Source organism: Spermophilus citellus (assembly GCF_964194105.1).
Source record: "Spermophilus citellus genome assembly, chromosome: 4".
Taxonomy (NCBI): domain Eukaryota; kingdom Metazoa; phylum Chordata; class Mammalia; order Rodentia; family Sciuridae; genus Spermophilus; species Spermophilus citellus.
In genome coordinates, this window is record NC_138185.1 from 159,547,222 (window position 1) to 159,562,448 (window position 15,227).

Consider the following 15,227-nt stretch of genomic DNA (forward strand, 5'->3'; position numbering starts at 1 on the left):
CTCTGTATTCAAATGTGCCCCCAGTACAAGGAAAACCTGATTTTCTCACCCTGACTCCTGAGAAGTGGAAGTTAGGGAAGGACCAAACATGACGGAGGCAGCCATACTCAGATGAGGGGCCACTCTGTGGAGATACGGTGAAGGCCAGGCTCCCGATCTGCTTAAGTTCATGCTTCTGACTTTGACCTCACGTGGGCCTTTTTACCTCCAGGCCAGGCATCACTGAGACTGTGGGTTCTGGAAGCCCTCTTTGCTCTTTCTGTCCTCTGCTGAACTGCACTCAGACCCCGAGACGGAGGACTTGTACCCACGGAGCGTATGAGCATTCAGCATCTCCAGCAGCAGGTCATACACGGGAACCACATTTTTGCACTTCATGCTGAGCAGATGTTCCATGCCCTTGTTACTATAGGACAAAAAGATACTGAGATTTTTTTTCCCTGAGGGTAGGGTTGGGAATGTCAAAATCTTCCCCATTCTCCTGCGCAGAGCAGGTCCGAAACTGCCCCCTCCAAGCACTCCCCCAGTCTCCTACTCTACAGCTCAAGCATCCAGCTCTCAGTAATTTATATTCAAGGACAAAAACAAAATTGTCTTGACTTCTGTGTCCCACCACCCACCCAGCACATGGCACAAGGTACAATCAATTCTAATTATTCACTGTAGTCATGTTCTATAAAGTCACTGTAAACACCGAATTAGCAAATACTGAGTCACTGCTCCTCAGGGACATACACAGTTTCCTAAAAACTTCTTGTCCCATTTTCATCAGCTGGTCAATCTTGTTTTAGGTGTGTTTATATAAAGATGCCTTATTTAATAGACATTGTCAATTTATTAGCATCAAACTCACAGCCAACAAAAGGTACCCTAACTCATGCCTGAAGCAAACTTACCTATTTTCTCCAAAAGGCACATCACAGCTTTTCTAAGATAGAGAGCATTTCTGCACTACATTAGGAAGCTGTTTTTTAAATGAAATTGCCCCCCAAAAAATGTAAAAATGTGGCTCTGAATAGTGTACAGGAGCCAGACCCAATGGCACATGCCTGTAATCCCAGCTACTTGGGAGGCTGAGGCAGGAGGATTACGAGTATGAGGACAATCTGGGCAAAATAGATGCTGTTTCAAAAAGAAATAAAGAAAAAACGGGGACCGTGGTCTTTTTTCCTCCCTCGTGCTAAAATCCTTCCCCACAGCCCCTCACCTGGCTCCTCAAGCCGACATTATCTTCCACCTTCATCCAGCCCTGGTGCAGGGCTACCCTCCTGGGTGACACCATGCACCAGCAGAAGCCACTGCTGCCACCCCCTTCACCAGCACACAATTTTACATGTGGGTCTGGAATGTGCTCCATCCACAACCCTGCCTTCCCAAACTTGTTTGGAAGATCTCATTCTTAATATCTTGATGTCATCAAAAGGAAAAAATAAATTTTAGGAAAGCTTTGTGTGCTTCCCCAAATCACGGGCCTAACGGATGCCCTAGGAGAATCAGACTTAGCCTCTTCAGGAACATGACTCAGGGTGGTGGTTCATTGCAGGGGAGGAACTGCCCCTTTTAGGACTCCATGAAAAAGCTCTAAACCCTAGCAATCAAAAAACAGAACACCACATGATGCCAAGAAAATCTGGAAGGTGCCCTGTGACATTCACTCAATACTACGTGCCAATCTGTGGTTACACGTGAGTGAACATCCCCACTCCCTTTCACGGGTTTTCTCTTAAAGGTGACAAGCCTACACTATCCACCTTAAACTTCCCAAAGCTCTGAGCATGTACACCGCGCATGCGCTCAGTGGAGCAGCCCCTGCAGGCGGGTACCTGATGTGCCTGACGTGAGACAGGAGCATCAAGAGATTAGCCAGGCGAACGGACTGCTGCTGGGAAGAGATGCCGCTCTTGGCAATCACCCAGACCAGAGCGTCAGTCACAGCATTCAGCAGGTGAGTCAGCTTCCGGCTGCTCTCCGCCTCCTGGCTCGCTGCAGCCAAAGGGTACATACCTGGATGAGACAATGAGAGCCCCAAGTCATTGCTCTGTGAAAAACCAAAGTCACACCGCTCACCATGAAGCATGCCCACGTTGTCGGGGAAGGAAGCCCACCTAGGTCTGAGCTGTTCTGGCTTGGGCATCTGAGGCGAGATTTCAAGAGCCTGACTTTACCTCCCAGGGGTTCTTCCCTGAAAGCCAGCCCCATCCCTGAGCTGCAAGGGAAGCCCAGCTGAATGCAGGGCAGATAAATGATCTCTGGAACAATCTGTCAGGCCGGAACAGTGGCCTCGCTCAAGCAGTAGGTGTATCTATTCTCCCCAGATCATGATGGGATATTTTCATCTGCAGCCACAAGTTTATCTGGAGGTCAGAAAGGGAGATTGATTCTACTCTGAGCCCAAGAAGAGCTCCTTACCTAATGGAGTTTAAGAAACAATGGCCAATGCTATGAAGCTTGGCTTCCCCCACACCACTGTGTGTCCCACACAGGTGGCACCACTGCCACCCTGTCCAGATCCTCAGCATCTCACTTCTGGGACACCTTGCTGGGACAGGATAACCACTCATTTGGAGTCGGGTTTTGCCTATCTTATGTCTACCATTTCTAGCTCTCGAACCTTGAACCAGTTCTCCAGCTCCAGCCTCAATTCCTAATTAGGAACATTATTTCCTTAGACCCGGAAAAGCAGGGTTGCCTCCCCAACCTGCCCTACCCTAGGTTCAATTCCCCTCTGACTCTGGGATCTAAGATGCTGCAGCTTCCCAATGGTTGCAAATTAACAAAATAACAACTCGGGTAAGTCTCCCCGCTTCTCTGCCCCCACAAAACAACTTCGCAATTCCTGAAACATTGACTTCTCTTCTAGGCTTTCAATTTCAAAGTAATAATAAGTAGAAAATTATGTGACATCAACCACAGCTACAGATTTGATTGTAATGATGGATTTGTTTTGGCAATTTTTGCTCTTGTTCTTATTGACATTTTTAGTTACATTGAGGCAACTCAGTTCAAATACACCCAACCCCATTTGCGGCACAGGATACACAGAAGCACAGCTACCCAACTGCAGAGCTTCGGCATATGCCTAGGGGCCCGCCATAATGTCTCGTGATGCATATCTAAAATATCCACCTTTTATAGCATCCCTGAAGCAGCTTCCCTAACCCACCTGCTCACCTTGTCCTCCATAGTGGCTCTTTGAATCCCTTCACACCCTCTGGCCTGCCACTGCCCCCCAGTGGTAACCTGCCCTCTCAATGGAAAGGAAACAAGACCCCACTCTTGATCCAGGGCATCCCCTGAATGGCCAAAACGCAGATCTGCTCATCCAGAACCCTCTAAGGCAAACCCTCTTGCGCTCTTGGGGTACAGTCCCAACCACCTGATGCAGCAGTCGAGGGACCCAGGTGATGTGCTAAACACGCCCAACCTCCTGCCTAGGAACTCCCTCCTTCTCCAGCCTTCCTTCTTATTTGTTTCTATCTATTCCTCCTTTAGATCCCAACCTGTTCTTGGACTTCCTTCTAGAAGCTTCCCCTGTCCTGCCTACCATCCACCTTAAGTTTGGCTTGAGTTCTCCCATAAAACTCCATATGCTGGATATCTGCCTTGTCCTCCTGCATCTCCAAAGCCACCCTCCGATCCTCCCCAAGACTGCACACATGCGCTCTGAGGGCACATGTCATTATATCCCCATCACCTTGCACAATGCCTGGTGTGGAGGAAACATTCATCTATGGGAGGAATTTAACTGAAATCACATAGGTTGAAGTTTTTGCATTTTTTTTTTGCCCAAACATACATCGTAATTTTTAGAAACTATTTTTAGTTGTAGATGGACACAATACCTTTGTATTTTATTTTCATGTGGTGCTGAGGATTGAACCCAGTGCCTCATGTATGCTAGGCAAGTGCTCTACCACTGAGCCACAGTCCCGGCCCCATCATCATCATCATCATCATCATCATTTAAATGTCAACACATATTTTAGGTACACAACAGAAAATCATGAATTAAAAGTACAGAGAAAATTATTTTAAGTTCGCTTTGCCTAAAATTGATCCCAGATGCAAAAACAGATCTTTGAACTGTTATCTAATATGTTCTGCTGCATGACGTGCTCTATGAGTTTCTACTGCCATAAAGAAATATGTCTTCAAATTCTAAAAGGAACCAAAATTGTATACCTGTACATATCTCATTCCAAAGTGACAAAATTTGAAATAATAAAAATGAATCACAGCTTGTATTCAAAGGCTCACAGCAGCAGTACTCATAATAGCCTAAAAGGGGGGGCTAGGCTTGTGGCTCCATGGCAGAGTGCTTGCCTAGCACATGTGAGGCAATGGATTAGATTCTCAGCACCACATATAAATAAATAAAATAAAGGTCCACTGACAACTAAAAACATATTTTTTTTAAAAAATAGCCTAAAAGTAGAAGTAAGCCAAATGCCCATCAACGAATGAATGAATAAACAAAATGTGGTCTATCTATATAATGGAATACTACTCATCCACGAAAAGAATTAAGTACTGACAAATACTATAGCATGTATGAACCTTGAAAACAATTTGTCACTGCCTGGAGGTATAGGTTGGGTGGAAAACGGAGGTTGATGGCTAAAGAATATCAGATTTCTTTTGGGGTGATAAAATTAATTATAGTGATGACTGCACCACCTATAGTGAATATAATAAAAGCACTGAATTATATACTTAAATGGCTTCATTGTGTGGTATGTGCATTAGGGCACAAGATGTATTTAAATAAAAATAACACCTCAGAACCAAAATTATAGTAACATAAATGCCCTGGGCAGTGTGAGAACACATGCTAGGTGTTAGGTCACCCTACCCCAGGCAGCAGCATAGCCTGAGGCTGACCCTGACCTTCTGCAGGCCAGGGCAGCACAGTTCCACATAGTACCTCGGGCCCATCATTAACGAGCAGTTTGCAGAGGGCAGGCTTCAGAGTTTGTTTGTTTTTTTTAATTTTTATTTTTTTATTATTTCTTAAATCACAATAGAGGAGTGCATTACATTCATAATTTTTTTGCATTGCAATTTTTAATACACCTTCATACCACAATTTATCAAAAAACAAATGCCGAATGTCTTCTCTGATATAAGGGGGGTGACTCAAAATGGGGTTGGGAGGGAGAGCAAGGGAGGAAGATTACCTCTAGACAGAGTTTTAACAAGGCATCGATCACACCAATTTTGCATATGGGGAAATATAGAGACAACAGACTGCAACTAGCACACAACCATCCTGGGAAGGCAGTGGCCTGAAGAATGTCCACTGCACTGCCAATGCCCTCCCCAGGCAGGAGCGCCTGCACTTTGGCCATTCATGCACCCTCTTGATCACTCCAACACCTGGGGACAATAACTGCTAAGAGCAGGCCCTGGGCAGGAGCAAAGGACCAGACCGGAAGCCCCATCAGTCAAACACACAGGAAATGACAAAAATAAACCCCTCCACCCCCCAAAAGGTGGGAACATTAGCTAGAATTCATTATAGAACAGAATTACATGAAGCACCTTTCGTGAAACTAAAGAGTTCCAGTACAAAGGATGATCTTGGCACAGTGCTCCACACATATCAAAGACAGTAAAATAAAATTCAGGACACTGTCTCCTCTCCCCTCTGGGGACAGCTGCGCATCCCTCTCTCTGGCCCATTTGATGATATTCTGAGAAGCACAAAGCCCCAGATCTGCCACATCCTATGTGTTCCAAGGATGAAGATATGTAGTTCCTTGACTGAAGGCAAATAAATTAGAAAACCTAGACTGTTTAATTAAAATCCCAGAATACTGACCATGAAGAAATTTCCAGCTTATGGGAGGTGTAGTAGGTATGTGCTGTCTGATGTAAAACAAGATCACCTCTGTTCCTTTCCCTTGTTAAGTTTCATTCTTTTTAAGTCTTAAAACTGTTCAAACAAAAAAAATTTTTTTTTAATTTTTAATATTTATTTTTTAGTTCTCGGCGGACACAACATCTTTGTTGGTATGTGGTGCTGAGGATCGAACCTGGGCCGCACGCATGCCAGGCGAGCGCACTACCGCTTGAGCCACATCCCCAGCCCCCCCAAAAAATTTTAAAAAACACTCTACAGTCATGTATAACTAAAACAGAAATATATAAATAAAAATAAAACCTCTATAAAAAAATTTTAGACAAATAGACATGTTCCCAATTTAAACTAGTTTGAAAGATTCAGGGTAAATGTTTGCAGGTTGATTCCACTCTATTTCTTAGATTTAGTGATCTCTTTAATTCTGAGGGAGGATTACGAATCTTCAGGGTCCTAGGTGACAAGGATGGTCCTTCTGCTCTTAACTAAGGATGCTATTAACTGCAGTGCTCACATAACACCTCTGAATTTCTAAAACACTTGAACATTGGAACAGGTTGTTAAATGTAACATTTCCTGTTGTCTCTGCATCTCAAGAGGCTCATCAGAGGCTGAGATCACACTGTGGTTCCAGTTCTGCCCACATCCTCTGCATGCTTGGTGCAGAGGGTGACTGAGAAGCAAGCTAGAATGTTAAGCCCCCACCTGGAGGAGGATGTGCCTCTTCCATTTATGTCCAGTAAGGATCAGACCCTTGAAAGTTTAAGGATGTATCCCCTATTCTAAACCAAAAGCATTGTGTCCAGTTCATTTTGACATCTTATGAGTATATAATGGTTTCTCATTGTAATTGTTGTTTTTTTTGGTTTTGATTTTGCAGGATTGAGCAACCCAAAGGTGTTTTACTCTTGAGCTATCAGGCTGGCCTCAAACTTGCAATCCTCCTGTCTCAACCTGCCAAGTAGCACTCCCACTTTTTAAAAATATCTTCCTTTAGATGGATTTTTCTTGTGGTTCTATTTTTAGTCACCTTTATTAAAAATTATATTAGTCCTAACTCTTTGAAGAATAATTTCAACAGCTGCATTCAGGGTCATGATATACATATTTAACTCACTGCAGTTTTTGGTTTTTTTCAAGCAATACTACTTCATGTTCAGATGAAGAACTTTACAATAGCACATACTTCCGTTTGTCCTTTCCTGGCCTTTGTGCTCTTGTGACATGTTTTTCTTCTATATAAACTTACAGCATGTTGTTATTATTTTGGCTTTAAATACTAGGTTATCTTTGAAACACAAATAAAAGGACTTAAATAGGAAAAGAATGTTCCTTGGATGTGAAGATTATACCAAATGGCTTCATTTGGTATAATCTTCACCTCCTTAAAGGGCATCTAATAATATTTCTTACAGTACAGGGCTGCTAGTAATACATTCTTTCAGTTTTTCTATGTCTGAAAAGATTTTTATTTTGTCTTCAGTTTTGAAAGTATAAGGAATTCTACAGTGACAACTGTTTTCTCAAGAACTCTAAAGATGTTGTTTCCATCTCTTTAATTTACACTTCAGAAAGCAGATTTTTTTGCCATCTTTGTCTTTGTTCCTCCGTATGTCTTTTTTCTCTGGCTGGTTTTTTGAGATTTTTTGCAGTCTAGTGAGGTGGCTCGTGTCCATAGTCCCAGCTACTCAGGAGGCTATGGTGGGAGGATCACTGGAGCCCATGAGTTTGTGACCAACCACACAATATGATGAGACCCCATCTCAAAAAAAAAAATTTTTTTTGTTCTTTTTCATTGAATTTAAGCAACTTGATGATTAATATATGTTGGTGTGATCTTCATCATCTTCCTTCTCCTTCTTTGTATGTGTGCTTAGGCTTCACTAAGCATCATAGAAACCATGTTTATTGTTTTCATTAAATTTAGAATTTTTAAAAACTATTGCCTCTTTAAGTGCTTTTCCATATCCCCCTTATCAGAGATTTCTTTTCTTTCCTTTCGGAGTGGGGGTGGTGCTGTGGGTCGAACCCTGGGCCTTGTGCATGTGAGGCCAACACCCTACCAACTGAGCTATATCCCAGCCCAGGGATTTCAGTTTTATGCACATGAACAACTGCAGTTGTCTCACTAATGCTGCATTCATTTTTTAAGAACTCTATGTCTTCACATCCACGATCCTTCTTTCTGCTGCGCCTCACCTGATATAAACACCACCCAAAGTTTTTGCATCGAGAAGTTCCTTTTGTGCCTGCTTCATACTTCCCATGTTCCTCCTTTTCCTGCTCATGCTTTCCTCTGCCTCTTGGATATATTGAATATAATTAGAGTAACTGTCTTAATGTACTGTCTATTAATTCTATCATTCATTTCATTTGTGGGTCTTTTCTAACCTAGTGTTTTTTTCCTTGTTAGAGATCACATTTTCTTGCTGAGGGCCATTGCCAAGTAGAAATGATGCATCGAAATTTCCTTGCTAGCGTACCCCATGTTAAATGGATTTCGCTGTTGACATTGCATGTAAGGTGACCTTGCTCAAGGACCAGGGCGGATCCGGGTTTAGAGATGATCAGGTTTGAGGAAGTATCCCGGTCCTTGGGTTTAGGGCGTTCCCGGTTTAAGACAATAGGGGTTTTAGGGAAGTTGGAGGTTGAAGATTATTGCTGCCGGGATTAGGGTGTTCCTGCTGCTTGTTCCCGTTGAGTTCAAAGGAGATTCAAAGGAGATTGGAAAAAAGCCTCCTGGAGTAGGTGAATTGGGCGGCAGCAGAACGGGATTGCCCCAGAACGTGTGTAGAGGCCGGTGTGAGTTCGGGAATAAAGATTGCTGTTTGAATCTACAAAGCTGTGGAGTGGCTCGTGATCTTGTGCCCAGCAAAGACTGTGGCATTTTCTAGCTTCTTTGAATGCTTACTAATTTGGGATAGTTACCAGACATTGTGAATTTTTCCTTATTGGGCACTCGATATCCTTGTATTGTATTGTTTTGTTCTGTTCTGTTCTGTTTTGCAGCGCTGGGGATTGGACCCAGGGCCTTGAGCATGCTGGGCAGTCTACCAGGGAGCAATACCCCAATCTTCTGCTTTAAATAATCTTGAGTTTTGTCTTGGGTTGCAGTCAAATTCCTTAGCAATATTTTGATTTTTCAGACTTACTCTTTTTTAGCTTTTTTTTTAGTTGTAGATGGACACAATATCTTTTTATTATTTTTATGTGGTGCTGAGGATCGAACCCGTGAGGGGCAAGTGCTCTACCACTGAGCTCCAGCCCCAGCCCCAGGCTTACTATTTTTTCAAAAAATTGTTTTGTACTTGTAGAATGCCTTTATTTTATAGGTTTATTTTTATGTGGTGCTAAGCATTGAACCCAGTATCTCATACATGTTAGGCAAAGCGCTCTGCCACTGAGCTACAGCTCAGCCCTCAGGCTCCTCTTAGGTTTTGTCTGGTAGCCTTCAATCTTGGGTTGCTTTCTCCACACCATCGAGACAGTCTCCTGAGGATCACACCCAGTGTCTGGGGTCTCACAAGGTTTTCCTCACAGCCTGGTAAGCTCACCCTGTTTGAACTTCAGGGATTGTTTTGCTCCATCTTTTCTGGTGCTTCTTCCCAGGCTGGCCCTCAGTATCTTCATAATCATGAGCAAATGAATACCCAGCTGAAAGCCTTCTGGAAGAGGGTCTTCTGCAGATCTCCAAAGTTCTCTCTCTGAGCAGCTCTTTCCTCTCAAGTCTTGTCTCCTAAAAATCACAGCTGCCTTGATAGCCCCAAATTCACAACCCTTCCCCCTCAGTTCAGGGGGAAAAAATGGTTTCTATTTGGGCTACTCCCTATTATGGTTATTTTTTTAATTTTATTTTAGTTGTAGATGGACACAATACCCTTTATTTTGTTTATTTAGTTTTTTTTATGTGGTGCTGTGGATCGAACCCAGTGCCTCATGCATGCTAGGCAAGTGCTCTACCACTGAGCCACAACCCCAGCCCGTGTTATGGTTAATTTTAGGTGTTGTATTAGGGTTCTCTAGAAGAACAGAATCAACAGGAAATATAATTATAAAAAGGGGACTTATCAGGTTGTTTTATGTAGCCAGAAGCTAGATAGTCCACAATGGCCATCTGCAGGCTAGAGAACTGGAAGAACCAGCAGCTGTGCAGTCCAACAGGCTGAAGCCCCAGAACAAGAGGGACCAATGGTGCTACCCCATTCCAAGACCAAAGGTTTCTGGAGAATCACTGGCAGAGTCCACTTCAAAAAAGAAAAGAATTAAGAGTTCGATATCCTCAGATGATCACAGCAGCAATCAAGAACCTGTTCAAGAAGAACCAAGCTTACATCTGCTGCTGCTTCCTTGTTCTTCCAACTTTTATTCCATCCAAGCCATCATCCTATTGACAGTGCTGCCTGTCATTGGCATCTCTTAATCCAATCAAGTTGACAATTCAGATTAACCATTACAGGTGTCAACTGCATTAAGGAATACTGAACAGCTGGCAAAGCATTATTTCTAGGTATGTCTGAGAGTGCTTCCAGATAACAGTGGCATTTGAATCAGAGGGCTGAGTAAGGAAGATCTGCCCCTACCAATGTGGGCAGGCCCCATCCTGGGCAGAGGGCCCAGAGAGAGCAAAATGGCAGACTAAAGGCAAATTAATTCCTCCCTTTCTTCCTCCTCACTTCCCTTTTTCCCTCCCTTCCCTATCCTGTCTCCCAGATCTGGGACATCCAACTTCTCCTGCTCTTGGACATCAGAACTCCAAGTAATCCAGGCTTTGGACTCTGGGCCTTGCCCGAGTGGTCTCCTAGTTTCTCAGGCCTTTGGCATTGGACTGTGAGTTGCACCATCGCTGCTATTGGTTCTTAGACCTTTGGACAGAGCCAGGCTACCAGCTTCCCTGGTCTCTGGCTTGCAGATGGCACACATGACACTTCTCATGATCCCTTGAGCCAATTTTCATGATAAATCCACTTTTGCATATCACATCAATATCTGTCCATGCATCCTATTGATTCTGTTTCTTTGTTGAAACCTAATATACTTCCTTGCATTGCAACCTAGAAACTGCTTCCATGCAGTAGACAGACAGCTAGTGTCACCTTGTTATATCCCTTCTCTTAGGGCTCACTGTCCTACATGGTCTGTTTGTCCAATGTCTGTTTATATATTCTGTCATGGATTTGTATTTAATATTGGGGCAGTAGGTTCCACACCTGCTTTTTTTGCGGGGCTGGGGGGCATTGCTTTTGTTTCCAATTTAAGTGCTACAAATAATCCAGAAGAAAAAAGCCTGTTCTTGCAAATCCTTAAAATCTGGCATACAAAAGACTCCCCTTTCTCAACAGTAGGAAAATTTCCAATAGAAACAGAATCCCATTCTCCTCCGAGCAATGTTGAACCACATAAATTCATTTGACAACTGTTATGACTACCAAGCAAGAAACTTTCTTGCTGGAGATTTTTTTCATTTGGATTTACCATAAACAAATTTTAGTCATTTACTGTCACAAGTGGTAATTGCCTCACTTGCCTTCTGTGGTTCTCTTACCATGTGGTTTTGTCAGATCTCGCAGGAGGAGCGCACTTGCCTTCGTGTTCCCCATCTGCACAGATGCTGCTTTTAGCTTTGACAACAACACAATATGATGTCTCGGAGTCTCAAATGACTAGAAGGAGCCTTGCCAAAGAGAAGGCTTTTTACAGTAAAGTGTTGTAACAACAAGCAAACTGCTTTCCGAGGAGCACTTTGCAACACAGAAACGAGTTCTGAATTATTTCTGAAAGTAAGAGGAACCCCATAATCTGGCATTTGATGTCCTTCCATTGATGAGATGGGAACATACTTTTTAAGCAGATTCACTCTTTTAACAAAGACAGAAATGGCAGCAAACATGTGAGGTAAACGTCTATAGGCAGGTTGGAAAAAAAGAGCAAGAAAAAGTTGATTTTCTTCCCTGATCAATTTTATATGTCCTGTTGGAAATTTGCCCATATGCACATTAACTTAACCATCAATTAGGAATTTTTTTTTAATGTGGTGCTGAGGATCAAACCCAGTGCCTCACATGTACCAGGCAAGTGCTCGTCATTGAGCTACAGCCCCAGCCCCAATTAGGAATTATTAATCACCAATCATCTACTATTTTAGAAAAATTTATGAATGGTAACAATAAATGGGAGGGGTGTTGGATGTAGGGTAGTGTCCTGTTAGGAAGGTGAGGTCACACAGAGACCCAACTGGTACATACTCAAGGGTTGTCTTCAGGGTCTCTGTACCTTTGGATCCCTTCTTCATTCCTCTGTGCCCCTCTCCTGTGAGGCCTAACGCACCTTCCACCCAGACCCAACCATCTCCTGGACAGCATTCTGTGCTCTCTCCAGAGCTACTCAAAGTAAGACTGTTAGCAGGCCACAAAGAGATAAGCAGACATTGAATATAAGCTTCTAGAAACTTTATAGCAAGCAACAGAATAATTGTGTGAATATATATGGTTTATGCAAGTTATATAAATGTAAATCTAAAATTATAAGTATAAATATTATAAAATCATAAATATATAAACATATATAATATATAAAACTAAATATAAATTACAAATACACAATATCATACAAATTATATAACTACATTTAAAATTCTATGTATATATAACATGTCAGAAAAAAAAATCAATAACCTAAAAAGCCCAAAAAGAATAAATGGCTAAGTGCTAGGCAAAGGTGTATGCCTATAATTAATTACAGCTACTTGGGAGGCTGAGGTAGGAGGTTTGCAAGTTTGAGACCAGCCTGGGAAACTTAGCTAAATTCTCTCTTAAAATAAAGAATAAAAAGGGCCGGTGTAGCTCAGTGGTAGAGTGCTTGCCTAGCATGTGTGAGGCCCTGGGGTCAATCCCCGGTACTTTCAAAATAAACAAATAAGTAAACAATGGCTAAGCAAACAATCAATACCTGATATGGAGGCTGGATGAACACCAGACAGAGAGTAAGCTGAGCAGTATGACAAGAACCTAGAAATGTAGAAATGTGTACAAAATAACATATCTTATTTACTAAGGTAATGTTCATAGTGATTTTTAAAAAGGAACTGGATATGAAGTAAAGGCACATCAATAGGGAAATGGCTGAACAACTACCCTGTGAAATGTCCTGATTTCAAAGATTGAATGAGATCTCTCTGAGCTGACCTGGAGGAATTTCACAGCACTTTGAAAAGTAAAAAGGCAAGATACAGAGATTTGTGTGTAGTGGCCCAATGTTTTTTAAAATGAAAAAAATAAAAGCCTGACTGTGTATATTAGTGGTAAGGTAGTATGTTAAGGTAGTATGTTAACCACCAGAGGATGGAAGAAGGTAGGAAAGCTATCATTTGGCTGTTAAGATCAACTACCTGGAGCTGGGCTCAGTGATGCACACCTGTAATCCCAGTGACTAGGGAGGCTGAGGCAGGAGGATCACTAGTTTGAGGCCAGTCTTAGAAACTCAGTAAGATACCTAGCAACTTTGTAAGACCTGGTCTCAAAATGTTGGCTACTTGATTTTGGATAGGAACACTGAGGGCCAAACAACAAAATTAAGACTGAAATAAGTCTATTTCAAAGCACCCAGAATTTTGAACATAACATACCACACATTTGTGTATTTGTGTATGATTCTATCAATATATACAGCTGACCCTCTGTATCCAGTATTCCAATCCACAGATTCAACTAGCTATGGATCAAAAACATTCAGGAACAAAGACTGAATCTATACTCAACACATACAGACTATTTTGGTCATTATTCCCTAAATTATATAATTCAAAAATTATATACATAGCATTTTATATATGATAAGTAATTTAAAAATAAAGTATATGAGAGAATATGCATAGGGAATATGCAAATACTATATCATTTTGTATAAAAACTTGAGCCATCCATAGATTTTTTTTATACCTACAGGGGATCCTGGAACTAAGACCCCCATGGATACCCAAGGACAATAGGAGAAAAAGAACTAGATAGAGAACAAGCAAACACAAACACTCTATTAACTACGGTCACCAAAGTTATGGTGGTTGTCTTCAAGAGGGGTATTCCTAGTAATTTTTAAACTCTTCTTTTTGTTTGAATGTTCACAATAACCAGGAATTATTGGTATAATTTTTAAAGCCAGCAAAGTTAAACCATCCACACATCTTAGATACCACCTCTGAAGCCTGATCCATCTCCTGATCCCATTATACCAAACTGGTTCAAGTTCACAGTGTCTCTAACAGGACCCCTGCCTCAGTCTCTTCCTCTCCAGGGAGTCTTCCACCTGGAAATGGGAGTGGCCTTGCTATAACACGCTTCCATGCACAACTGTCCCCTTCTGAACCTCCTGGCTGCTCAGTGCCCAAGGAAACCATTCATAACCTTCAATGTCGCAGTCTGCAGCCTTAGGCAACCCCCCTCTGCTCTTCCACAGACGTCTTTGCTTCGGTAGCCTCTCCTGAATCTCTCCTCCTGTTCTCCTGCTGTACTCCACACACACTCAAGTACAGCACTGAGATTATGAGTTTTCATAGTTTACTTCCTTCCTCCCTATACTATGAGCTATTTAAGGGCAAGACTGTTTCCTAAGTGTCTTTACTAAATGAACAAATGAATGCATGAATCTGTAAAAGTAGAAGCCAAAAACATTAACTATAGATGCACATCAACCCTGTAAAATGTCTGTCGGAGCCTTGCAAAAAGGCTGATGGGGAAACACTTTAAAGTTCATTTCTTTTTCTTTTCCAGTAAATGGCCTGAACTACTTTTTAAATCAACTCCCAGGAGTTCACCCGATGAATAATTTATACTCAAGTTACCAAAAGTTAACTACAGTTTAAATCCCTACAAAAAAAAAAAAAAAAAAAGAGAAGTCCCAAAGGAAGCTGTTGTCCCCTTTTAAAATCAAACACAAGTTTAATACTGTTCTTTTGCCATGCCAGTTCTAGAAAGAGTATCTCTCTCCACAAACACAGCCCAGCTGTGGGGGTTACTTACTGGAGTTGAGGAGGATCATGGCCTTGACACAGAGATACTCTTTGTGCTGGAGTTTCAACTCACGAAACCTTGAAGTTGTTGCCAGGAGCATGTCAAAGATCTCCAGAATTCCTTCTACGCATTTCCCCTCATCCCTACAAAAGTTCATTTGAGAATTTAAGGAACACACAGCTTTAGGCAACCATCAAAAAGAATAAGGAACAATTTCTTTTTAATCTCAGATTTCATCTTGTACATCCTTTGACTGTAGCAAGGTATTATTAAGACAACACCTAGCAACCTGGAACTGCTACAATTATCTTCACATAAAGAAGACAAGGTGTGCTATAGGGGATTTTTTTAGTAAATCAATAATA

The 15,227-nt window shown here is 42.0% G+C and overlaps 1 protein-coding gene across 2 annotated transcripts in view; it reads right to left on the reverse strand.

Annotated features, from left to right (window-relative positions):
• Window positions 1-219: 219 nt before the first annotated feature.
• Window positions 220-15,227, reverse strand: part of ESR2 (estrogen receptor 2) — a gene marked incomplete at both ends in the record, with an annotated part of 67,160 nt that continues 52,152 nt past the window's right edge. The window contains 3 exons of one of the 2 annotated variants that reach the window (XM_081290002.1): window positions 220-406; window positions 1,824-2,004; window positions 14,872-15,005. In XM_081290002.1, the coding sequence (XP_081146128.1) occupies window positions 220-406; window positions 1,824-2,004; window positions 14,872-15,005 (502 nt within the window). The remainder of the gene's footprint in view (window positions 407-1,823; window positions 2,005-14,871; window positions 15,006-15,227) is intronic. The other variant, XM_081290003.1, reaches the window with a different exon arrangement.